We start from the raw sequence: 26,900 nt of genomic DNA, 5'->3' as shown, positions 1-26,900 counted from the left end.
TCTCAGCTCTTGACAATAGCAGATGTAAAACAGATGAGTGGAAGGCTTGTAAAACACAGCTCGGGATCCCTCATGAAGGATTCCAGAGCCGTGACCACCAGCAAGCAGTAAGAAGCTGAAGGAGCCACGCTGGCACTCACCTGCTCGTGGTGCTCGATTCCCATGCTCAAGGTGTTGATGAGGATGGCAATCATAATCCCTCTGTTGAAGTACTTGCTATCCACTATGCGCTTCATCCTGTCCCTGAAGTCCTCCCAGTAGCGTGTCACGCGGTTACGCTCCTGCAGTCTCTTTTGGTGGCGTGGCCGTGCAGGTTTGAACTCCACTCCATGAGAGAACTCGTGCACCACTTCCCCTTCGGAACGGGAGCACTCGGACTCTGCCAGCTCCAGGTCCATGGTCTCCAGTGTCCGGGCACAGTATGGGCAGCACAGCACCTCCAAGAGCAGCGCTGTGGGCACCATGCCCTTCATCTGCAGCAGCAAGCGGCCATGACCTGCAGAAAGAACCAGGCTCTCCATCAACAGTGGAGACTCATGACGATAAGTGAGATAAATACAAGCCTATTTCTGGAAACCTACCGTTGGTTGGTATGAACATGGTTTGTTTAGAAAACTGAACACATCTGCACTGGAAGGTGGTCTGCTCAATATTTCAGTAGCATTCTCACGCTCTTACTGATGCACCTGAATGGATGTCCTGCTTACAACTGTTTGGATTTCTCGCTGTAACTCTCCTGTGACTCAATCATCCTTCATATTAAGTCTGTTTGGCTTATCCCACAAATGTGTTCAAATGATTCATGACCCCATGGCATCCCAACCAACCTCAGGTTTATTTTAAATGCTATCTGTTCAGGGAAATACACAGGTGTCAATTACAGTCAAATGAAGCCAAGCAAACAAATTACACATGTGGGCACTGAGTCTGGCAGCCACGTTAGGATGATCAGTGATGAAGAACACAACCCTGGCAGCCCTTTACTCCCTTTCCTGTGCCTGTGTTTAAAGCCTTTCATCTCATGGCCTCATAATAAAACCGCCACCTAATTTGAGCATCCTGGGGTCTGTCCTTTTTCTTCATTTTAGTGTTGTTGGGAAACACTTAATCATACAGCACCACCCTCTTGAGCTGAAGTGGAGGTGACTCAAGAACTCCATAAACCATAGGCGAAATTACTGCTGGTAAGATATTTGAGGTTCTATTTTAAAATCCGTCATTTGAGTCATTTGAATCTGAGATGTGAGATGTGAGATGTGGATTAACAAACCTGGCCAGTGCAAAGTCCAATCCAAGAACATTAAGGAATCAGTTGCCTTCAAGTGTCTTTAAATGAAACTACCTTCAGGTGACCTCCAATAGGAGCAAATGTGATGAATAATGCTAAGCCGAAGCAACCTAAATCTTTGAACTTCAAGTGCACCCGAGAGATAATGATGAAATACTTCTCAGAGCTAGAGCACGCCTCCTGAATCAGCTTATCCTTCAGAGGAAGAATGAGCTTCTGTTCCTGGCCTGTAAAAATCTTCAGGACTAATGTATCACTCACTTTCAGCTCTTGCTATCTACACTTACTGATGCCCCAGCCCCCTAAGGATCCTGTTAATGACTTTAACATTTGAGGCATGGATTTTCTGTCACATCTCTAAAGCACTTCCTCACAAGAGCTAGACTATGTGCTCCTGCTACGTGAACTGGACGAAGTGTGGCATGGTGTGGTGACAAAAAAGCCCTTACTGTGGTCTCCTGTGAGCTGCTGCAGTTTATCCGCCACTTCTGCTGTGCCGTTGTTGGATTCGTCCCTCCCTTTGGCTGTGGGGTTTCTGCCTGTGTAGCTGCAGATGAAGGATGGCAAGATGGTAGGATAGTTCATGCCCCCATTAAGCCTCCCCAGTGGAGTCACACCAGCTGTGGTTCCTGTGCAAACCTGCGGGGGCTCGTGAAAGTCACCTTGAAAGATGCTGTGCACCGACTGGATTCCAGGTGAAAGATCGTGCCCGGCGCTTAGACGTGAGGGCAGCGTAAACTGCGCTCCTGGAGTGATGAACCCCATCTCCAGAGCCTCGCTGCTCCCTGTGATGGCCTGCGGGCTGGGGAGGCCATTGCTGAGGTGACAATGGTGGTGCTGGTGGTTCTGGATGAGGTTATGGATGGAGTGTGTCCAGTGGCTGCTGCCCCTCTGTCTGCTGTGCCCGTTTGCTCCACCCACCCCAGCGCCACTTCCTCCAGCCAGGCCGCTGTTGGGGTTGATTTTCTTCCGGCGCTTGCTCTGCCAGGCGTGGTAGGCTCGGGACGTGCGGCGCTTCACCTTGCGGTACAGGTGGCTGATGTACCTGAGCATCTCCTCGTAGCAGCTGCCGGGCTCCGAGTAGCTGGCTAGTGTGCTGTCGTTGGACTGGTAGCACACTCGCTGGTCCTTCATCAGCTTGTTCACCCGCTGCTTCGTCTCCGAGAACTGGGTTGCAATTACAACCAGGCACAGGTTGATCATGAAGAAAGAGCCCACCTGGGGGGGGAAGAAGCAGCATATTGCTTTTCACTCCCTTGAGCCAGAGTGCATAGCAAGCAGTTCTTAAAGCACTTGAAGTAGTAATACAAAAGTAACTTAAGAGAGACAACAGAAGGAAGCACACTTACTATTATAAGCAATATAAAATATATAAAATTGTAAAAGGAGTGGGCATCCATAACGTAATACATGATGTCCACCCATCCCTCCAGAGTGATAACCTGTGAAAAGAGACAGGTAGGATTCAGATATCAAACATTGAGTGAAAGGACCAGAAACCCTACTGCTACAAAAGTGCGTAACTGAGTTGACTTATCATGATGCTGTCATTTATAAAAGCTGGGAGAGGGACTCAGTGGCCTAACGTGCTACCACTAAGGCCTTGCCACTTTGTCATCAGCTGCCAGAGTCTGAGTGAGCACAAATGGCTGCGCTTACTCCGGATGAGTAGGTTGCGCTCTCTCCCTTCTTATTGCGATGTTTTCCAGCACAAGTGTCTGTTAGCTGGTGTGGTGAAGCTAGGGACCTGGTGCTTTTTTCTCAGAGGGAGGGAGCAGTGAACGGATGGGTTAATTGGCAGTATCAAATCGTAAGAAAAAGGGAAAAATCTGGCAAAAACAAAACCCCAGAAAAGCTGGGTGTTCAATATGTGGAGCACAGATCCTTTCTCTGCTCACGGCTGTATCTGCTCGTCTTACTGACTACCGAATCCACATACAGCTTCCACCTCAAACACCACTCCACTTTTTTGGGAAAGATCATCTGGGGACTAAAAAGCCTGGCAAGTCTTTCATGTTGCTCTCCTCTGGGGTTTCTTCAGATGAGAATATGATAGGAAAAACATGAAAGGACAAAAGCTCTGAGGTGGAATGCTAATAATCAAAAGACAGAGCTACTGGGACACTGAAGCATCTTACGTTAGTCAGATATTTTGCTGAAAGTCCACTACTGGAGGAAAACAGCATTAAAACAACACTGTGTCATATATTTTGTGCAGGACAATGTATGCAGCTCATCATGATGGTCCTCAGGTACACAAATTAGTAGTGCAAAAAATATCTATATGGGTAGAGATCTTTACATATTTATATATATATATATATTTGTGGACGTTGTGCATCTGGAAACCTATTTAAATTTCAGCCACATCTTTTTTCCTGATAAACAAAGAGCACTCCTAGATTTTTGCCATTGATGCTGTTTAATACAATGAGCCATTACTTCAGTTCTAAAAGGCCACTTCCCGGCGACTGCAGGCTTTTTAGGTGCACAGCAAATTTCCTGGTGAGATGCAAATTGAGGAGAGTTAAAAGGCAATCAGTTGCCCCATAAGGGTCCTTACATGATCATGTCCACATAGACTAGCATAGTACTGTGCATAGAGCAAGCACAAACTTCCAGACATCGCAATCTATTAGGCTGTGTGTTTTGACTGGCCTCTTCTCTATTGTTTGTGAATTGAGTCCTCTCCTGCCACCTGGTTAATGGAGGTCCAGTGCAGTGTGAAAGGAGACAGCATGGGAGCAAAGGTTCTGTCATGTTCTCTTGTTTACACATGTGAAACAGTGTCAGTTCCGCCCAAATTACAGCGTGCCGCGTCTTTCCATTAACCCAGGGAAAAGAGCAAGCAAAAGACTGACCCATGAAGCAAACCCAAACTAATGAGTGTGCCCTCTGAGCAGCAGGCTCTCATTACCAGAGAACAGAGAGCAGCTCTTATTGTGCGATCGCCACATGCCTGAACGCCCCCAACCCAAAGCGTGTCTGCGCATATTCAATCTCCTTAAGCAGGGGCCTGAGCCACGGCCCTGTGCGCTGCTGCTATTACTCAGGCCAGATTGGAAATGCTGATGAATTAATACACGAAGACCCGATATTCTGGGAAACATTTCAATTTCACTGACAAAGATGGACAATACATCTCACTGATCAAAAAAGACAAATGTAATCTTTGGAAAGCCGTGAGAGGATAGGAGAACAGGGCCATGCTGACTAAAACATCACATTTACTCAAGGGATATTTAATCATTTGGGGCAACTGGAGTGTGTCTAATAAGCCTCTGTCCTTTCTAGAAGAACAGAGAGCTCATTTTTATCAGCTAAAGGTTTAGAACTGAAAGCTGGATCAAGGAGGCTTCATCAGTAACCATCAACAGACCAGAGGGACATACCTGGAATATAGCGATCCAAGCATACCCAATATTATCAAAGTTCACAGCCCCTTTGTGGGGGTTGTGATCCCCAGGCTGACACTGGTTGTAGTACTGGTTCCAGTTCACACAGCTGTTCGTGCTGGACCCGCTGGGGTCAGAGTAGGTGCGCGCGAAGGTCGCATTGAGTGTGCAATTGAACCCATCCTTCATGAGCTGAGGCACGTCGCGGCAGCGGCGCATGCCATTCTCCTTTTCAAAAGAGCAGATGAAAGGGCTGTCCTCGCCGTCCTCGTCCATAAAGTACGGACTCATGTAGGACAGATTATTTGTTCTGTACAGAAAAAGATAAAAAAACACAATTATGTGGGTGATATTTGGGTTCAGTACAGTTATGGGCAATAAAAGGGTTTGCACTAAATTAACCTGATTCACATCAATGATCAGGACCCCACAGGTAGTACTGCTCTGTGGTGGTCCTGTAGGGTCCTGACCATTGAAGAACAGGGTAATGATAATAAGAGAATAAAAAATAATATGCAGAGAAACAGATGGACTACAGTCTGGAATTATAGAACGACAAAGTGCTCCTATATGGTGAGTGGAGCTGCTTTTGTTCCTAATATTTCAATATTATTTATAATATTCTGATATGACTATATAGATTCTTATATTATAAAACACACAAAATCTAAACAAAATATTTCTAGATGTTTTCAAATGTTATAATTATTTAATTATTAAATAATTATCAATTTCGATTTTTTCCTGCCACATTATTTGCTACAAGATTTGATCAGTGCAGTTTTATCACAAGTTTAAAACCAAAGAATGATGTAAAACAAGAATGGCAGGAGTGTATTTTCCCCACACTGGTAGATGACAGTGTCAGTGACATAGTTCTACACTGCAGACTCTGTCGTGGCTGTGGATCGGTGTCCAAGAGAGGACAGGATGACCTTCCCTCTAAACTGACAGCGAGTAGAGAGTCTGAATATCGAGCCATGTCGCTTTGCCATCAGCAGCCGGAGTCAGAGAGAGCACAATTGGCTGTCTGTTAGAGGCGTCTGTTAGCTAATGTGACAGAGCTGGGGACCTGGCACTTTCCTCTGGGTATGTTGGCTGCCCGGCAATGCCGCATCAGCAGCCGCTTGAAAAAAGGTGGTGGCTGGCTTGCCATATATTGAAGGAGACGTGTTAAGTCCCTACCCTCTTAGTGTCGGTGAGTTAATTAGCAGTACCGAATATACTGAATAATAATAATAATAATAATAATAACACAGAGCACACACTAAAGGCCAGCTAGAAAAACAGCCCAAACACACAGTCATTAAACCATACACATGTGTCTGGATTATGAGATGTGCTAATGCAGGCAGGGGTAGGTAGACCAGCACCACAGAGGGCTGACAGTAAGGGGGAGAAGCCAGACAAAGAAAGCAGTTCACACCTTTGTGTGAATAAAGCCATGATGCAATGTCATGATGCAGTGGTTTTGCAATCAACTTACACAATCAGTTGTTAAAAATAGTAACACGACTGTTAGCAAGTCTCCTCAGCGAGTCTACCACATTAGTATACTGAAATCCTGTAGCTCAGAGTCCGTTTTTGGGGCCAAATGAGGAGCCGACAAATGACACTGCTGCCTTCTAATGACATCTGAATTACATGGACCACTGCGCCAAACAAAGCATTCATTTGTTCCATTACATCAAAAAATATATGACTTACAGGGCACGAGGCTGGCCTGGTCAGCCTAAAATTGAGGGAGTGCGACATTTTTTTTGGAATGTTTTTTTAGCTAACACAGCATCATTGAAGGTGTGTGCATCTCCATGGCTCAGGGGCTGATGCTCGACAGTGATTTTACGCTGGGGTGCGATGTTCAGTTTACAAGACTGTCAGCGGCTGAAATGCCATTGCTGCTGGCAACAGTTGACTGTCGCTTTGGATCACATCCGAAGCCCTGACACGCTCCCGGAGGAGAGCCAGAGAGAAAGACAGAGAGAAAGAGAGCGAGAGAGAGAGAGTAGGAGAGAAAGCGGTGAGAAGACAGAGGACAGGAATGGACACTTACTCCTTGAACGTCTCATTCATGAAACACCTGTTCCTCAGAAGACCAGCCCAAAGCTGCACCCCGACAATGCCGAATATAAAGAAGACAAAAAAGCACAGCAGGAGGACATTGCCTAACATAGGCAGAGTATCTAGGAGCAGAGTCACCAGTATCTTCATACCTGTGGAGACAAAGGAACAGACAGAGAGACAGAGAGAGAGGTAAAAGGAGTCATTTCAGTGCTGTTGTCTGCTCTCCCCACTGTTTAGTGCTTTGTGCTGCTTTGCAGATCATGGTTTTCAGACATTTCTCAGTTTATATCATCAGTCTGGGCTTAAAAAACTGCTAGACTACAATAAACGATGTATGGGAGGTTCTACAGCTTTTCAGCGGGAGACTTTTGAGGCATGTGGATCGAAGCCGCCGCTTCACCGGAGCCTCATAACTGAGCCATTTCTCCGGGTACAGACATTCTGGTATTGGTTTGCCCTCCACAGAATGGTAAGAGCAGACGTACAGATGTTTGGCTGGGTGTTGGCTTTAAATTCAGCACTTTCAGCCATAGACGCAGGGCCTCTTCTTTGGACGATGGTGGATGTAATTTATATGGTGGAGCAACAGTCTAACCCTGTTGTTCACTCACAAATTATCCTCTGATTCCCAAAACAGTTGGAACTTCCAAATGTTCCAACCCCACTGTGGCTGCCACAGTGACCCGGAGAAGCCTCTGACTGGGTTCGTTCTACCCTTCCAGCTCCTCACTAAGCCCACCTTGTTATCGACCCCTTAAAGAGTACATCCACTCTCAGCGATCAGCAATAAAAAATGCACGCTAAGGTAGATAACAAGCACCTGGAGGTGGGGCTTAGTGAGGGTAGGTTGGGTAGAAAGGAGCCAATCTGCTTCAGATGTTGCTATTGTGACCAGAGGGAACACCAGCATTCGGAAGGTCGTCAGCCACAACAATGTGATAGAAGGAAAACCTCCCCCCTCTATTTCACCATCAATTGACAACCGGACTGAATTTTCAACCACTAGGGGCTTTTTACTGGCTCCAGCAGAAATCTACATGACAGATATCAGATATCAGCTTCAGCCCACAGTTCCTGTATCAGTTATTAGCGTGTCTCTACGTCATATATAACAAGACTTGATAGAACAGGGTAATTTCGTCCTTGTGTCTAACTAACTGCACTGCCGTCGGACCACAGGGCCTCTCTGATGGTTACACTCATGGACAGTTTCGGATTTCAAACGGCCCTGCTACAGCACATCGCCATCAAGCTCTGCTTCAGGCTAGTTGTAGCAGTCACTGATAAAAGGATAAAACTTTCTAATGAGAAACGCTCCACTTTCCTCTGTTCTTTCCCTAAAACAAAAGCTGTCCTCTTAATAAGGATGGAAGGTCTGCCATATTTAAAGGGAAATGGTTGCTACTTGTAGCGGCAATACTGAGAGAATTCGCATTTCCTCCTCTGGGGCTCCCCCTACAGTCGGGAAGCGTAATTCACGCTTGGAGCTCAGCCATAAAGAGTAATATTACAGGATTTTACACAAGTTGTAAATGGGCCAATTCCAAAGCCCCAAAACATACATTATTTACGGACCCAAAATTTTACATACACCCAGTCCACTAGCTTGTCTGAACAGTTCATGCTCCTAAACACGCATGTGTTGACATGCATGTGCAAAAATGCAATGCTTTACTCTAAGTTAAGTTCCAGTGGCTGACAGCTGGGCTTACCATCGCCACTTTGGGCGCTACTTACAGTGATAACATAACGGTCACTTCAGAGGAATATGGAAGCGAGGCTAAAAAGACCAAGAGCTAAGATGACTGTTCAAAGCACCGCTTGGAGTAGGGCCAACTGGAGCAAGCGCCCAGCGGCTTTATCCTCTTCTCTGTGCTGTGCGGCTCGCTCTCCACAGCCAGCTTTATCACAGCATACCATGGGGAGGCCGCCGCTATGGCTGACTATGGAGAGCAGGGATTGGACATAAGCTTGTAAATCAATGTCTGGCCATTTTTTGCCCCAAACAAACTCCCATACTTACTCTTTATGCATCAAATAACAGCTTACATACTTAATAAAGGCATTCTATGACACCTTTAAGGAGTGGGGGCTGATCTGTGACTAAAAAACTGAAAGCAGAGTGAACAAGTCATGTGACTGCGATCATGTGAGGTGCCTCTTCTGTTGTCAGAATGTATAAACCGGAGGAGCAAATCAGCCGTAGAAAATAGCCTTCCAGAGGAAGAACTAATGCCCCTTTACCCGAAGATAGGCTATCCAGACCTATCCCAAATGGTTTCTTCCTGTCTGAAACTGCCCAAGAGTTCTTAATGCGCCTGAGGGTGAGTAGGCGGCAGCTATCAGATGACGCTCAGCTTTTGATTTAGGTCATACATCAGTAACTCCGCGCATGTAGTTACAAACTATCGATCCATCTTCGGCGAAAGAGCCGAGTTTCAGGAAAGAGGCACTGGAAAGGTCAACCACCAGGAGTTAATGGATACTCCTCCACTTATTCTAATTGATGTCAAAACACTAATAAGCGAATGCTGTGACCACACGCCGCATACCAGTCTGAGTGGCTGAATTAAAGCCAGAAAGCAGCAAAACATGAGGAGACGACAGGGAGAAAAATACCGCCTCTGTGCCGGGACACATCCTACGGAAATGCCTTCTCTATGTGTGTGTGTGTGTGTGTGTGTGTGTGTGTCGGCATGTGTACGGTAGATGTAATTCGGGTGAATGATGAGGAAAGGAGAGGGCCTTAAATGGACCTGTTTGAGTGGAGAGGGAACATCCTCTGTGTGGCCTGTCTTGGCCTCTCTCCCATGCCTCCCACCTAAGACGACATGGAGCCGTCTCAGAGGAGGCCCCTGTGCTGCACGGCAGGGGTAATGAGCTCCCTGGAGAAGCGCTGTGTTACAGAGTGGCGATAGATGAGGAGACCAGCACACGCACCCACAGGCCAGTGCTTAGGAAGACATGGAGACTTTTCGAGAAGATTGGCCACAAGATTAAAACTTGACATTTGAATTAACCTGCAGGTGTGAGGGGCTCCACCGGTAACATCAAGCAAACTGGTGTGTATACAGTCGCAGACACACTAATACAAGGGCACTTTTACTCTCGGAGAATGATAAAATCAGCTGTGACTTAAGGCACCCCCCCCCAAGACTCTAGAATCATACAATCAGCTCTCCCCATCTGTGCTACAATGGAGCCATTAAAGCCCGATACAGCAGGGGGAGGCTTAACTAAGCGCTAAATGCACAACCTGCTCCACACGAGAAGGAAACAAATGCACCCCCTGCTCTGCCGGCCGATAACTCTGTATGGGGTAACAAGAGATGCAGGACCAGTGCCAAGAACTATGCTTGCATACAACTGCAAAGACGTGCATATGCTACGACAGTTCTCGGTTCAGGGCCTCCTGAGAATATCCTGAGGTGATCAAACGCAATGTTTTGGTGTCATTTAGAGGACTTAACCAGAAGGAATACCACAGATGCTTCCATCAGATCGGCGTCATGTTTCCTCCAATTTGCAGCGGATGTTGGACTGTGTAATGTATACAGAACTAAGTGCTCTGTAAGTGGTCTTTCCCATACCGCCTCCTCATATGTGCGGCTAATAAACATCGCCCATCTGTTTATCGCCAGGCATCATGTAGCTTTGCTGTCTGTCTCTGTCCCCATGAATCTAGCGGATGGGAGTTGTGGGGAATGGGGCGGGCACTTACTGGGGACTCTGTTGATGGCTTTTAGAGGCCTGAGCACACGCACAGTCCGGATGGCTGACAGGCTGGCGTTGTGGCCGTCTAGTGAGTACTCCAACATCCTGCGGCGGGAAAACAAAGCACAGCGGTAAAAAAATCAGTCTCTGCAATCAGCTCTGGGCACGAAAGGTCACCCTGTAGGCAACTCCAGATGACCTTTCCTTCTGAGCATCTCTCATTGATCGCATCGGAGTAGAATGAGAAGCGATCCTGGTCCCAGTAGACACATCAGACATTCTTACTGTTGCGTTCATTAGCTATGAGGCTAATGTAGCTAACAATTAATGGAAGCTTATACCCAACCAATTAGTGTCATACCCTGCATTCAGCAAGCAGCTCAGTGATTTTTTAAAAGGGAGAGAGAATTTAGGCTTTCAGATGCTACTACGGTTTTTAGCTATGCATATGATTCTACTTATATATCATAAGTCAAAATTCCCACAATCAAGTTATTTTTAAATGAAGCTTAATTCAAGTTTAACACTGTTTCTGTGAATGAAAGCTTCTGTCATTTGTTAGCTGCATTATCCTCAGAGCTCCAGCTATTCAGCAAAGGTGTCCTTGCTGATTGGCTAAGAGGGTCACTTTTTCACAGTGTATCCCATTTTACAGAATACCTGTAAAAAAAATCAATCTATAACCTATTCCAAAGGATCACACTACTAAAGTAATGCAACTGAATTACTTTCTGTTATTTCTGGTGGATTACAGTATATGTCCAAAAGTTTGTAGACATCTGCTCCTCCAGTTTGCTTTTGAATGAAGGGTAATTACAGGGAGGTTGTTTTCCGTGTGCTGGAGTAACAACCTCCACTCTTCTGCAAAGGCCTTACACTAGATTTTGGAGCATTGCTATGAGCATTGGAAGGCATGGGGCCACGAGAGCATTAGTAAGGTCAGGTAATGATAATGGATGATTAGTTACAGATCAGAAATCCCACTCAAACTTATCCCAGAGGTACAGGCTGGAGCTCCAGCACTCTAGAGAAGTCAGTTCCACTGCTCCACAGCCCAGTGCACCCAGTGCTGCAGGGCTTTACACCCCTCTATCTACTAAATGGCACTGGGCATGATGGCTTTAGACTCGTGCAAGGCTGCTCCAGAGCATCCTGTTATATTGGCAGTGCTTTTCTATGGCGATTTAACAAGCTGTGCACGTGCAACTAAATGCCTGTGTCTGTAATACTTGTGTCTGGATACTTTTGTACATATCATCTGCAGTTGGTGTAGAGTTGTGGGTAACAGTACTGTAACAGTATTGTGAACAGCAACTACACTGTCCTACGTTTCTCAGACAACAAGACCTGCTTTCAGCAACTACTATCCTTAGTGATTCGTGGTCCTGGAGAATGCTTGTGCTGAATACTTGACCATTAGATACATGAGAAGGGTGCAAGTCCCTCACCCTGCCATGACGATGAAGAAGTCCAGACGGTTCCACGTGTCTCCGAGGTAACACTCTGGTCCAAAAATCCCCAGAGCCATCATCTTGATGACCATCTCCACGGCGAAGAAGGCGAAGATGAAGTCATCAAATGCCTGTGGAGCACAGCGGGCAGCCTAAATAAAGCAGCCACTTCCCTACAGGTTCGCACTGCATCAATCAAATGCTTTCCAACAGCAAATTCATAAGTGTGTATAAAAGACTGGCACTTGGGCAATACAGGATTTACACATCAAATCAGCATAAGGCATTCACTACCATGCCAGTGCTGAGGGAGAGAGTAGGAGTGGGACATGAGTTATGGGTCATGTAGTTCTTCAAGTCATGGCCCAGATTGACCCTTGCCTCCTAAGTCCTTCTGAATCCCATTGGCAGGGAGGGCTGGACCCGCGCCTTTCCCACAGCCCCACAGATCTCCAGGCGGGGGCGTTGGGCAGGGCTAAGGGGAATCATTGCACTCCACCAAAATAACGTGCTTCTCTTGCTGACATCTGGCCAAGCCTTAGCTGAACCCTCAGACCTGTACCCAACAGGAATTGGACTAAAAGCTGAACCCACAATGGAAAGAACTATAAATGGCTGTGCCCAAATTTAATCCATGCTTGAAGAACACTAGGAAGAGAGAAATGATACACTGATAGACTTTGAAAAAAACATGCAGCGAGGGACACAATCTGCCACCTGCCAGTGGGCACAAAAATGCAGTGTGGGAAGAAGGAGCACAGCAATCATGATATATGTGTGTGTGTGTGTGTGTGTGTGTGTGTGTGTGTGTATGTCTGTGTGCTCGCCAAAAACCTTACCTCATCACATCAAAAGTCTCTGTGTGAAGATCAAGGCTTACCTGCAGGACGACACACCACTCGGACTGGCACTTGACATCCTCGCAGGGCTGGAACATGCCCAGGGTCACGCAGTTCAGCAGGATGACCAGCATGCTCACATGCTCGAACCAGGTGCATCATAGTCAAGGAAAAAACTCATAAGGCTCTATAAGACACATTCTTTACTTGTTCTTGTATTTCTTGTCATTTCAGTGTCAATGAGCAGAGATATATGTCAGTGGACTGAAAATACACTATATAGACAAAAGTATTGGGACACCCGCTCATTCAGAGCTTCTTCCTATGGTTTCTTCCAGGTTTTAAAAAAGTTTATCCTGCTTTTGTAGCTGGGTAGCTGTCTCTACTGTCCAGGGAAGAAGGCTTTCTACTAGATTTTGGAGGAGCATTGCTGTGAGGATTTGATTGCATTCAGGGACAAAAGTGTTCATGACCTCATCTCATCCCCAACTCATCCCAAATGTATTGGATGGAGCACCAACTATCATTCCAGAGAACACAGTTCTACTGCTCCACAGCTCAATGCTGGTGGGTTTTATACCCCTCTAGCCCACTACATGGCACTTTTGGCATGGTGCCAAAAAGTTCATGTTCATTCGCTACACAGAGTCCTATTTTATTGGTAATACTTCTTTACAGAGACAAGACAAACTGTGTGTGTATTTGCACATCTGTGTCAGCGATGGGTGCACCTTAAAGTAGCTGAAAGCATTCACTTGGAAGCGGTGTCCACAAACATCCTGTATTCAGTCTCTATTTACATTTACACCCAGACACATCAGACTGGACAAGCGAACAACACTGATTATCATTCCACACCACTCTCCAACACTCCACAATCTTGAAAACATCTAAGGTAAAAACCCTCCAAGGATGCATTCAGCTTTCCGAGGGCCTAAATCCCAGGCCTGAGCCATAGAGGGCCTCTTCTGCCTCATGTTTAATGCAGGCCCTGCTCTTTTAAGTAGGGCACATGAGAATTGACTTGCTATACTTGCTATTTGTAAACAACACTGATTATCTGGTAATAGTGGCATCTGTCAAGGGCTGGGATCTACATATTAGGCAGCAGCTGAACAGTCAGTCTTCGAATGGTGATGTGTTAAAAGCAGGAATAACGGGGGAAATATGGATCAACTGGGTCAGAACATCTCCAAAACATCAGACAGGGTCCGTAGAGCATTACCAATATGCAGTGGTCAGTGTCTACCAAAAAAGCAACAACAGGTGAACCGGAAGGCACCCAAATTCATTGGTGTACCCTACTTTACAGCTTACAGGTCTTACAGAGACAGAAAACACAGGACACTTTTGGGACGTCTTGTGAAGTCCATGACTGGATCAGAGCTAGTTTGCCGATACAAGGAAGACCTACACAATATTAGGCAGGTAGTTTTAATGTTATGGCTGATATAAAGAATGTATGGACTGGAGTACATTGTGAAACTTTAACAGTGCTTACACATTACACCAATCTCTTTATTTCAAAATGTGAGGACAGTTAGATGCTCTATAATATGGACCCCGTAAACTAACGCTGGACATTTATTATAAGCACATTCACCACAAAAAGGTCATACAATGTAGAGGGCAGCTTTCTTTTCTAAATGGCATAAAAAAGAAGCTACAATGTTATCTTATGACAGTGATGAAATACAAAAATCTATGATTTAGTACTTAATTAAGCTTTTTAGTGCCAACGCCAGCATTGGAGGAACCGAGCCACCACCTCTGTGCTACCCTGTAGAGCAAGACGAGCCAAGTGCTTTTTAATAAAACCTAAGCAGACAAGCATAGGTGCAAGTTTGAGCCACTGAATGTCTAGTGAAATGTGTCCTCCCCTGTGCCAGAACAGTAATTAGAAAAGGCCTGATTACGAGCAAGAAGCAAAAAAGATATTGTTTAGTGAAAGGAAATTGGAAATTTCATTATAATGCTTCGGTTAGCCAGTTTTGATTATTCTGGTCCCTAAAGAGCCCAGGCAGAATGTAAACTCAACTGCTTAATGTGCTCTCTCAAACCACAGAGGCTAATCCCTTTCAATGACAAAGGCAAATTAGGCTTCTATCTTAAATCACAATCGATCCAAATCAGTTACCTCGAGGTCCTGGATAAAATAGCCAGCTAATTCAAAACTATGTGGATTACTAGAAAAAAGGAAAAGGGGAGAAGGAGGAGAAAGCTTCAGACCCTCTCAAATCAGACCATGACACCAAATGTTCAGGAGATCTGTCATTTTCATTTACATGATAGTTGCGTCCCCAGCTGTCTTGGCTGTGTGGAAGCATGAGCACTAAGGATAAGCGGGCGGTTTACTGGTGCTGCAGTTGTCAAAAAGCGTGACCCATCACCACCTCTTTAGCCCTGTCTGCTCCAGCCAGTGTCAACATCACTGAGACAATCGTGACTAACAGGCAACAACAAGCGCCGCACGCACTGAAGTCACAACAGGACACAATCGCTTGTACGATGCAACAGAGTAGGGTTAAGCATACAGACATAAACACACACACACACTTACACTCCTAACCACCCACGCACACAGCCAGCCAATCAGAGAGCACCACCTCATTCCACAACACTCCACAATCTTGAAAACATCTGAGCCGAAAACCCTCCAAGGACACAATCAGCTTTCTGAGGGCCGAAATGCCAGGACTGAGCCATAGAGGGCCTCTCCTGCTTCATGTTTAATGCAGGCCCTGCTCTTCTAAGTGGGGCACATGATAAGTGACTTGCTACGCTACACTTCACGCAAATGAAAAAATTCCAAACAGGACTGTCAGACTCTTTTCCGTGAGCCATCGGGAGGGTTTTAACCTCGCGTTCGTCCTCACGGGAACCGTAAATGGAATAAAGCGCTGATGAAGAGAAGCTGTGAGGAGTTTTAGGTCACCATGCCTCTGGGAAGGCCGCACAAACACATTTGACGTGAAAAACAGCTTTGGAGAGGAAAAGAAGGAGCTTCAAACAGCGTTCGGAACGAGTACAAGGGCAGCATTCCCATTCCCAAAGTTGTGTAGAATGGAGAAAAGAATGGCAGAATATACACTATATGTCCAAATGTTTGTGGACCGTCTGTAGAGACGCATTGCCAATAGAATAGACTCTCTGAAGCACACAAGCATGAACCAATCGGCACTAAGGCTAATGCCAGGCCTGGGCCAGAGGGGTATAAAGCCCCCAGCATTGAGCTGTGGAGCAGTGGAGCTGTGTTCTCTGGAATGATGAATGGTGCTCCATCTAATACTTTTTGGATGAATGAGGTCCGCTGGTGATCTTCCAACATCCTGACCTCACAGATACTCATCACAGAATCTAGTAGATGGACAGTACACCAACAAAAGCAGGACAAACCCTTATTTAATACTCTTGATTTCCAAAGAGACAATGAACGAGCAGGTGTCCCAATACTTTTGGGAATACTTTTGTCCATTTAGTGTAGTTTTGTGCCAGCAATGGTGGCAGAGGTTGCACATAGCACAGGGCTTGCTGGTATTCCATTTGTCCCTCTCAGGCTCTAGGACATGGCTTGCCACACAACTGTGAATGCACTGAACAACCAAACCTGGGCTGTTTTCTCAGCAGTAACAACCTTCCTGTGGCACATTTTGCAATGTACTTATGGCATACAGTAAGATGGTCCTTCTCTTCAGGGAAAACAGAGAAATGGAGTGTCTCTTCAATAAATCATGACAAAGGTTAACAGAAGTAAAGGGCACACGCCGCAGCCAGGCTGCCTTGATGATACTGAACACATTTTTGTAAAAAAAAAAAAAAAAAAAAAGCCTCGCAGACGAAGAGCAGTCAGAGTTGCTTAAATTGATGGCGTGTCCCTGCAGTGAACAACCATTTTTTAGTCTTATAACGAGAGCCCGTTTCCCAGCTGTCAGAATCCCATCTATCCATGTCCTTAAAAGGAGAAAAGAAACGCAACACTACCAGAATAAGACTTTTCCCAAGCATCATCTCGGCCAACTTGTCCAACTTGGAAGGATTACTATTGTCTATATTTGTTCTTGTTCCTTGCTTCCTAGCTTCTTTCCGTCCAGCAGTCCATTCCAGTCTCCTTTCAAATTCCTTACCATCTGTCTCCATTCCACGCCCCACTCTCCCTACATTTCTCACATTGCATGAACCTGTCTGGATGAGTAAAGGCCACAGCACAGGAGGAGAAGATGGACGGACATACGCTACATGGACAAAACTATTGGGACACACCTCTTAATCATTGGAATAATGTGTGTACACAGTGCCACAGGTGTGTAAAATCAAGTCCCTAGTCTAGCAGTCTGCCTGAACTTTAGAGTTCACTGAATTCCAGTGTATATAATGTATATAATCAGAGCCACTGTTGTGGCATCAACAAGTCAGTTGGTAGAAGTTCTTCCCTCATAGATATTCCATCATTAACTGTGAGTGGTATTGTTGAAAAGTGGAAGCGTTTAGGAACCACAGCAACTCAGCCACCAAGTGTCAGACCATGTAATGTTACTGAGTGGGGTTGCTGGTGCTGAGGAGGAGTGTAAATAGTGTGTAAATAGTGCCAACGCTCTGCTGACTCAATATCTGCAGAGCTCCAAACCTGCTGTTCGAGCTGCAAAGTGGGGAGGACTCCATATTAATGCCTATGGATTTAGAATGGGATGTTATAAAAGCTCCTGTAGGTGTAACGTGTAGGTGTCCCAATACTTTTGTCCATAAAGTGTAGACGTCAACGACTGAAAGTATGAGGAGAGGTGAGGCTACATAACTACAGAAGCCTTAAATTGGCTCCACAGACAAATCCCTTTCGTCCTGCATCTTCAACACAACTGATTGCGGCAACAAATGTGGCTGCTTCCTGGTGCTCTGCGCACCGTGTTCTAGAAAGTGCACAAAACCGTTATTTACTAGGCTTCAATGGCTTCGCGCCGCAAACCTGCATAAGGGAGTTGACTTTGATGGCTGGAAATAACTATTTGTCTCCAGTAAAACTGTCTGCCCTTGCAGGAATCACGCTGTCAATGAAGTGGGACCAGGCTCCAACAGGCTGTCTTCTTTATCTTGCTCTCCTGTGAACATCTGCCATATGGTTAAGTCTCGAAATGTGTCTGTGTGTCAGAACCAACCATCCTCTGCAGCAGAAGCAGCAGCATCTCCGATCAAGAGATGATGACTAACATGCAAATGCGTGACTCATCCTAAAAAGTAGTGGGTTTAGCAACAATGTTGTAACATCAAGAACTGGGATCCGTTATTCTAGCAGTTGGCTTCATGTCATGAACACATACACATCACACACACACACACACACACACACAGCTATTAGTTCTTAATTAGAACAGTAGCGGTAGTACATTTAATCAGCTGAGGAGCAAATTTACACATCCAAAGTGCTAATGTGAGTTTTTGGCAGGGCTGTTCAGACTTTTCCCAGTCGCTCAGTTATTGCTTGTATGTGACGACCGATTTAATTAGCTGCCAAAAGAGTTTAGAAGTGGAAAACGGTATGGTGTAAATGCCATGGTAATAGATCTTGAGTTACGGCTCTCCAAAAAATGGTTTCTAGTGGTACTTCTTCAACTCTCATCATTTTTGTCTTGAGCAGGGAGCAGTTCACACTTATAAATCCAGCCCTAAATGCATGCACAGTACTGTGCAAGAGGTTTAGGCACATGAACACAATAATTACAGCCAATTTGCTAGTTCAGACCATGCCATCAGGACCATGTGATGACTTGGGAGGAGTCTGAAAAAAGGGGAGAGTACTCTGAGAACTGAGGTGCAGTTTTGGTGGTTTCTACCTTCTCTAGTGAGTGGAGCCAGGAATAAGCGTTTTGACAGAGTTAAAAGGGACGTGACGGGGTGGTGGAGGGTTGCAAGACTTGTCATAGATGTGAACAAGGTGTTTATAGGATGTTAGATTGGGAGGAGGGGCTTCAGGCATGTTCCACCTCTCAAGATCTTTTTTGAGCTAGTATGAAGATAATTCATTTCCAGGTTCCAGGTTTCTCCTGGACACCCCCAGCCAGCATGGGGTAGATGTGTTTAATTTCATCACCAGCTCACCTGATTTAACTTCATTAATTACTGATTTACCAAAACAGGTGTTGCATAATAACTAATATAAATAATATTATATTAATAATACTAAGACGTTTTGTATGAATTGTATTCATATTTAATCTAATATTAGTGTTTTACTGTTGAAATAAACACTTACTGCCCATATAAGCAGCTGTTTTTTCAAAAATTCTCAGGTGCTTAAAACCAGCCTAGTTTACCAGAAGCCCTTTTGGATATACTGTGGATGTTGAACCTTGGGGGTGGTGAAATGAGCTTGTTTGTTAGCCGAGCTGCAACCCTGGGGTAGTATTACAGACAGAATATCTAGGCCGTATAAACAATCTAAAGAGATAATCTACCCATCAGAAACAAGACATTCATTTTCGTACACTGACTAAGCTAGATATAGGCATTTTACTCCATGGCTTCTACCCATCGCATTGCCTGTGGTAGCTTAATGGAAGGGTGCTGAGTAGTCTGGTCTAGTACCGCCGTACAACATATTCCTCAAATTTGTAAACCTTTAAAGCAACAGATCTCCCATTACTACTGACATGGTGGCCGTGGTCCACAAGTTCTCGTAATTGGATACCTATAAAAGCAACCAGCTGTCACCTCATGAGTCTGACATGAAAAACAATGAACATGCTATGGTTAGAAAGGACCCCCTAACTGACTGCGTTACACTATTTCTTTCCAGCATGACCTCCTTCGATTTATTTTCTCTGGCCTTTGGTTTCAGTCTGGCTTGGCAGGATAACATCAGAGCTAACAATGAACAGAAATGCTCCTCCATCCCTGCCCCTCACTGTCACCACAAAGAGCTGGGAGTTGGATTATTTGCCTGCTGTTTTCCTTGGAGAAAAGGATTAATGAAGTGATCCCATTGATTAAGTCAGGAGGCCTGCCACCCAGACTAATGGAGCTCTCAGACATGACTGGGACTTATAATTCAGTCGAATCATCACTAAGCACAGACACTGCTCTTTTACCGGCACTGCGCGCCCCTCCTCCTTTCATTAGAGGACAAATTCAATAAAGACTATGTGTAATAACATTCTTTGGCACGGTCAGCATTGAGGGATGCACTCCAGGGACAGGCAGTGGACAGCAGCTGCGTGGAGGAGGAAGGAAGAGATTGGACAAATGGAGCAGAGGATTTACTTACGTCAAAGCGAGCACTGGAGCCGTGGCTAAAAATGTCCCATGTCAGCATAGGGTTCAAGCCTAGGAGATTCTAACGGCAGCCGACCAGAGGGATCTGGACCGCCTGACCACTGCTGCTACCAGGAGATTGTGTGATGAGATCAGACTGAATACTTATCGAGGGCCCTTGGTCTGCCCTGGTCTCATCTTAGTTGTCAGAGCTCTTGATCTCCCAGCTCCTCATGTCTTTAATCCCTCTGTTCAGCTGTGGCTTTCAGCTCTCCTGGTCGCTCCCCTCATCTTCTTCCCCCACCGTGGAATTAGCTGCCAGATGCCATCGCTGTCTTTGTTTAGCCATCTGTTAACCACACGAGTCCTGATACAATATCAGGTCCTCCCAGTTTGGTGGGTACTGTCCAAAAAGTCCACACCATACACGTAAACGAATGCCGCGTCACTTAGCCACTTTTTACAGCTCAGAAGCAAAACTTCTAAAAACGTGGAGTGATGGTCATACTCCCTCTGTTCCGACTAGATGCTAACAGAATGTTGTTTTGGATGTAGCCAACCTTGTAAGTGAATCACAGACCATCAACAAATGTCGCTCGCAACAAATGTTGACTGATAAATCAGTGCTTTACATAATCGGCCTCGGCAGAGCAACAAGAACAACTGAACTGAGCTGAAGGAGAGTCCTCTGTAATGAGGAGACAAGCAAAGCTTAAGAAAGCCGTTTTTCTTGCACTAGAACAGCCATCTATCATTGTCAGGTGAGTGAATTCCCTCTGCACGTAACAGACAGATCCAGGAGCTCCCAGCAGTGCAGCAGGCCGGCTGTGCTGCAAGAGAACCTGCCGGTCCCATCAGAAACATCATCACTCCTCTTAATCTCCACACAGTATGCTGCTCTGGCCTCAGGAAGGAGGGATGGAGAGATGGAACACCCAGTCCAAACACAACCTCCCAGAGCAAACACAAATGCAAAAGCGTTGTCCATTTAAATTAGCAGAGCTGGAATTTTCTGATACCTCCAAGGGAGGAAAAAGGAGGTCAGAAGCAAAGACAGACTGTGAAGGACACTATGGTTTGGAAATGAGAGGAACTCTGCTGAGGAACCATTATAACCTAATCTGTGAGAGGTTTTAAAGGACAAGAGAAAATGCATCCTAAAGCAATATTCGCTTAATAATAATGAAATGAGGGGAACGGAAGGACATTTGGAATTTACAGTATCCTTTTATTCTCTTTTCATGGTTGACTTCTTGGACCATCTTCCACTTGAACCACTTAAAATGCATTAAAAGCCCAAGGCAACACTCTAGACATTCGCTAAATATTCGTTTCTAAAGTGGCGCCCACTGCATATATCATTTGTGATGTAAAACAAAGCGTTCTGTAGGCTGGTCTAAATACACTATATGTCCAAATGTTTGTGGACACCCCTTCGAATGAGTGCATTCAGTTACTTTAAATTGCACTGATTGCTGACACAGACTTGCAAATGCCCACACACACCGCTTGTCTAGTCCCTGTAGAGAAGAACTATTGTCAATAGAATAGAACCAACTCTCTGTAGCAGATAAACATGAACCTACTGGCACCATGCCTAATGTCAGACAGACTAGAGGGGTATAAAGCCCCCCAGCATTGAGAAGTAGAGCTGTGGTCTCTGGAATGATGGACGGTGTTCCAGCCAATTCTTTTGGGATCAAATGCAATCAAATCATAACAGCAAAGCTCTAAAATCTAGAAGAAAGCCTTCTTCCCTGGACTGTAGAGACAGTTACTCCAAGAAAAGCAGGAGAGACTTTGTTTAAAATACCCTTGATTTTGGAAGACATGATGTATGAGCAGGTGTCCCAATACTTTCGCCCACATGGTGTATATTTGCACATTGCTCAGAGCAAGGTTTCCTAAGCTGTCAGACGTGGATAATTGGCCTGTGATCACTTCTCAAATGAGGCTCAAAATGCATTTTGGATGGGTCATTGATTCGAGAAGAAAGAGAGGATGATGTGAAAGCATTTATGGGAAAGTATTCAAATCATTTATGCAATAAATCAAAGACAGTCCAGGGAATAATACTGCTTGCAGCTGAACATATGGAGCTCAGTGCGGAGCCCAGCTTATTTCTTGTCTTTCAGCAGAACAGCCAGTATTACTACTGTATAAACTCAATTACAGCATCAATGAGGATAGCACAAGAGTTTCTGGACACCAGAAGGGACGTTTTGAAGGACGTAGCACGAGCAGCAAGCAGAGACACATGACGTGAGTTAGCATTAACCCCGACCCGTCCCGGAATAGTACAGCATATGGAGGTGAGTGGCCTGGAGCCTGTAGCAGGCTTCAGTCAGGCTTCAGCTGTCCTCTCTGCGCTTCACCTAAGGCTGTGTTTACAGAGGACACACACAGGCAATTAAACAAGCCCTGTGTGGTGGAGCACCACTGTGTCCTTGAGCTCTGCTTCGCCACAGTTTATTTCACCTGAATTACTGCAGCTCCAGCCAGCTGTGTACACAGGCATCTGGATTATGCAGGTTGCCAGAGGAGCTATTAAACACTTCCAGAAAAAAAGAGGGGGAGTCAGTAATAACCCAAGGATTAAAAAGTCTCGGCAGTTTGTGTCCTCTCGCAGAACTGCTTTGAAGTCTGCTCGTTTTATATATTTAATGGCAGCTGCACGCGGCTAGCCACTGGCAGCTAACGGCTTCGTTTAGGTCTGCGACAACAAATAAAACGCACTGCGTCCTCAAATTAAAAAGGGCATCCTGCATGCAGACAACAACGAGGCTGCCAATGTACTTACTGTTGATTACATTGATTAGATTGCTCGTACAATAAGGCCCTCCGCTGACACAGTTTTACAGTTTCCCGGTTGCTTAGTAACATGAGGAACAGCAGCACATTCGGATAGGCCTCCTGCAGGGTGACATAGCTCCAGCAAAGAAGACCAACACGGAGAAAAGAGAGTGGAAGCCAAGACTGACAGTCCGTCAGTGGAGCCCTGAATAACTGCATGCGATTTGCCCATCGGAGATGACTGTCAGCAGTCCCCAGGTGCAGCCCGCTCTGGCAGGGCATCGGTGGATCTCACCGGCTAATGAAGAGCAATGTCTCACTTGGGAAGTCATGTGGCGGGCTAGTGCACAACACAACTGCTTTTGCTTACTTTCCACACTATACATGGATCCCAGAAGGAACTGGATCAAAACACACATGGTTTAATGATGCTTCTGGATATATTAAGCAATTCCTGGGTCTACGTCTAAGCAGTACGCATACTGGAAGGCAGCCATGCTGAATTTCTAGACTTTCTCATCTCAGATAGAGGCGAGGAATGACCTCTATCTGCTTTTAACAGTACAAATGAATCATTAATCCTGTTAATCAAGCCTGCAAGTAATATCTAAAGTAGACATTCATGGTACATTTAAAAATCCAGCCCTACACACACAGATAACAGACAGATAACAGCCATAACATTAGAACCACTGAGTGGGATATATTAGGCCGCAAGTGAACAGTCAGTAAAATGGGTAAGCATTAAGGATCACATTGACAACTGTGTGAAACTGTGATGACTAGAACATCAGGCAAGTCTTGTGGGATGCAATGGTCAGTTTCTACCAAAGGTGATCCAAAAAAGAACAACCTCTGAACCTGTGACAGGGTCATGGGCACCTAAGGAACATTGATGCGATCCATAGAGGCCCCACTTCAGAAATTACAGGACTTCAAATTATCTGCTGCTTCATTTCCTAGTGACAGATACCACAGGATGCCTTCAGAGGTCTTGTGGAGTCCATGCTCTAAATGGTCAGATCTGTTCATCTGAGACTAAACGTCTAGGAAATTGAATCTTGAATGCCGTGGTGACATATTAGGATTGCTGGACCCTTCTATATATAGGTCTTGTGGTCTGCTCTTGGGCTACAGTTGCCAGAACAGCCGGACCTGGCAATACTGGCAGTTGTTTTACTTGTAAATGATTTAACGGACAGTGGAACGGCTGATTTTTAAGTGTTATGAGATCTTTTAAAATCCCTTCCCAGATTCATCCGCACCTACAACCTTCTTTCTGAAGAACCTCAGAGAGCTCTTTGGATCTGACCATGATAGTGATCTTCACCACTCACCTCAACAATCAAGAGCAAACCAGACTAAATGCCTGAGGTTCAGATAAGACAGGCTCCTCCAGAATCCTCTCTTACCATTTTCTGATCATCTGACATTTAAGTAGTAATAAATAAAAGGTAAAAAAAAAAGGTGCACGTATTTGTCATGAGGGGTGTTTTCCCTCATAAGAAAACTGCATTTCCAAAAATTACGTAAATTACATATGATTTTTGAAGATGTTTCTTCAGTTGTATGTGTTTAGGGACATTACCTCCATCGCCTAATACGGTTCGAATGAAGATCAAATGTCCAGATGTTTAAATATGTTCAAAAGACAAAGGTTTTCATGGGTTTTCATTCTATATTCAAATGTCTGAGAATAAGACAATGGCATATTACCACTGACAGGAATGTGACATCAAAGTTTATGTAATCTTCAGAGGTGAACAAGTAAAATGTCAGTGTCAGATTTCAAATTGTAACATGCCTCGAAGCGTTTCTCGACCTTTGCATCGTCAGATTTCGTCATGCATTTTCAGATCAGGCCACAAGGCTGAGCGGAAACATTTAAACCAACTAGTCAGCACTTTAAGTTGCTTCCATGTGGAAACTGCGCACTGACCTTGCACGGCCTAAACATCCCTGAAAGTTCATAAACGTCCAGCCTTACAGCCTAATTTCCACACCCTTGCAAATTAGATTACCTGCATAGCACTTCCCATCAATCTTCGTATATTCCGCCAGGCTGTTTTGACAATGATTAAAGCTGTGCCTTGCTTTAATGAAAGTGCTGAACCATCGACACTACAGCCTACCTTTCCAAAACCCAGCAAGTTTGACCACCCGCAGGCCACTTCAGTTCTTATCATATGATTTAACAAAGCGTGGCTCATCCACTGGGTCACCTCACCTAGGGTCATGACGTCAGTTCTGACAGAATGTCCAGGTTTCCAGTAGCTAACAATGCTTTCATTTCATTTCAGTAAAATTTTATGAAATCAGTAAACTGACCATGACAAGGCACTCGCATGCCACTTTCACTTTTCTCATATGCTGTGACCCTGCACTCACACATAAGTAATAAACACCTCTGTCAGTCTCACGAGTAAAAATGCAGAGCCATCCACAAAAAAGCCCAACCACTTCACAACCCAGCAGTTCTGACCACCTTCACAAGTTCATGTGTTCTAATGTGTGAAAACACTAAGTAGTGGTTTGACATGGCTTAGCAGAAGTGGTTTACCATTTTAAAGGGTAAAGCATAGTTAGTGCTGTTTCTTAAAAACACTGGAAGGTAGAAATTCGGAAAGGGTAAACAGAATTAAGTCATGTGAAAAATTTAGAAAACCCTATTAATGGCAATAGTATGTAGAATTTTTACCCTAAAATAACAGCTTAAAAATTATAATGCTCCACTGACTGGAATAGGGAGAATGGCGTCACTATCATAACCACTCCCGGTTCGGCATGCTGCTAACTGTACTATGTAACTCTGTACAAGTGGGCAGGTAAACGCCTTAAAAGAACTGCGTACCCTGTGGTGGTAATATTACTCTACCACCTTTCCCAACTCACACCTTTTCATATTTCTGAAATGTCCAGTGTGATATGTGTAAAGCATGCCCTTAAGGGGTGGCTCAAAGCGTGAATTACACTTCCCTTTACACATACAAGAAATATAGTAGCATACTACTCCTTTAATGAACTTTTATTTAATTCTTGTTTAAATATTAAATAAATAAAATGTGCCAATTTCTGCTGTGGCAAAAGTTAGGATAACCTCTTTCCCTAATATCTTGTATTTCCCTCTTTTGGCTGATATAACCTCCATTAGATTTTCTTTTACAATCTACCAGTCTCTGACATGGACTAGGAGAATGTTTTTCCCACTCCTCCAGGCAGAATTCTTTCAGCTGTATGATGTTAAGGGGATTCTTGCATGCACAGTCAATTTCACCAATCACATCCATTGTGTCTTAACAGGATTAAGATCCAGGCTTTGACTTGGCTATTCCAGTCCAGTTCCAGTTGGCTATAAAAAATTTACTCTTAATTTTATATGTTTTGTGCTCTAAAGAAAGAGAGAGAAAAGAAAGAAGAAGAAAAATGTTGGTACTCTCAATTCGAGGCCTACTCTCTGAGGGAGCTGTCCTCAGTGTTTTTAGCTGTTAGCTACCTCTTCCTACACACCTCTGTTGCATAATCCTGCCTTACAGAGGCACAGCCTAAGTCTCAATAACTTTACAACCTTTACAAACTTTGCTTGTAGTGCTTCAATCTGGATTCATTATTAGCTGTAATCTGACCCTGCTTCACAGACTGGGCCTAAACTCCACTGCCACTTCTATGTCGCTCTTGTTTCTCCAGTATGCTGTGAAGTTCTATTCACACATCAGCAGAAACAAGGCTCTCACTTTCCGAACTGAAAACATTGAGCCGTCATCAGAAAGGCCACAACATGCAACAACCCAGAAAACCTTTTTCTCATGTTCTAATGTGTGAAAGTAGGGCATGGTGTGCTGACTAGAAGCAGACTAGAGGTAGTAAAAAAATTTTAAGTTGTTGTTTCTGAATGTGAATGATTTAGCCTGAAAGCAGTAACTGTACTCAGGTATTAAAGCAACATTATGTAAACATTATGCAAAAATGGCAATTCTCACATAATGCTTTAAGTGTTTTTTATGTTTTAATACAACTCTAACGGGTGTTTAGAGATCCATTTGAAAGGTCTATCACTGAGATCTATCATTTAAAGGTTCTAAAACCTTTAAAAAAAAATTGAAAAACGCCCTGAAGA

General features: G+C 44.7%; 1 protein-coding gene across 4 annotated transcripts in view; it reads right to left on the bottom strand.

Moving 5' to 3' along the window:
* The window catches only part of cacna1ha (calcium channel, voltage-dependent, T type, alpha 1H subunit a), a 56,787-nt gene extending 43,887 nt beyond the window's left edge, over nt 1–12,900 (bottom strand). For 3 of the 4 annotated variants that reach the window (XM_072676329.1, XM_072676330.1, XM_072676333.1), the window contains exons 1-8: nt 12,793–12,899; nt 11,910–12,043; nt 10,469–10,566; nt 6,737–6,896; nt 4,681–4,993; nt 2,638–2,730; nt 1,738–2,506; nt 141–496 (exon numbers count right to left, since the gene is read on the bottom strand). In XM_072676329.1, coding sequence (XP_072532430.1) covers nt 141–496; nt 1,738–2,506; nt 2,638–2,730; nt 4,681–4,993; nt 6,737–6,896; nt 10,469–10,566; nt 11,910–12,043; nt 12,793–12,885 — 2,016 coding nt within the window. In that variant the 5' untranslated portion in view covers nt 12,886–12,899. Of the gene's footprint in view, nt 1–140; nt 497–1,737; nt 2,507–2,637; nt 2,731–4,680; nt 4,994–6,736; nt 6,897–10,468; nt 10,567–11,909; nt 12,044–12,792 lie in introns of all 4 variants that reach the window. The other variant, XM_072676332.1, reaches the window with a different exon arrangement.
* Between the last annotated feature and the right edge of the window lie 14,000 nt (nt 12,901–26,900).

This window comes from Salminus brasiliensis, chromosome 3, assembly GCF_030463535.1.
Source record: "Salminus brasiliensis chromosome 3, fSalBra1.hap2, whole genome shotgun sequence".
NCBI classification, from domain to species: domain Eukaryota; kingdom Metazoa; phylum Chordata; class Actinopteri; order Characiformes; family Bryconidae; genus Salminus; species Salminus brasiliensis.
Note: the sequence above shows the minus strand (reverse complement) of the source record. Positions and strands in the feature narration are given on the sequence as shown.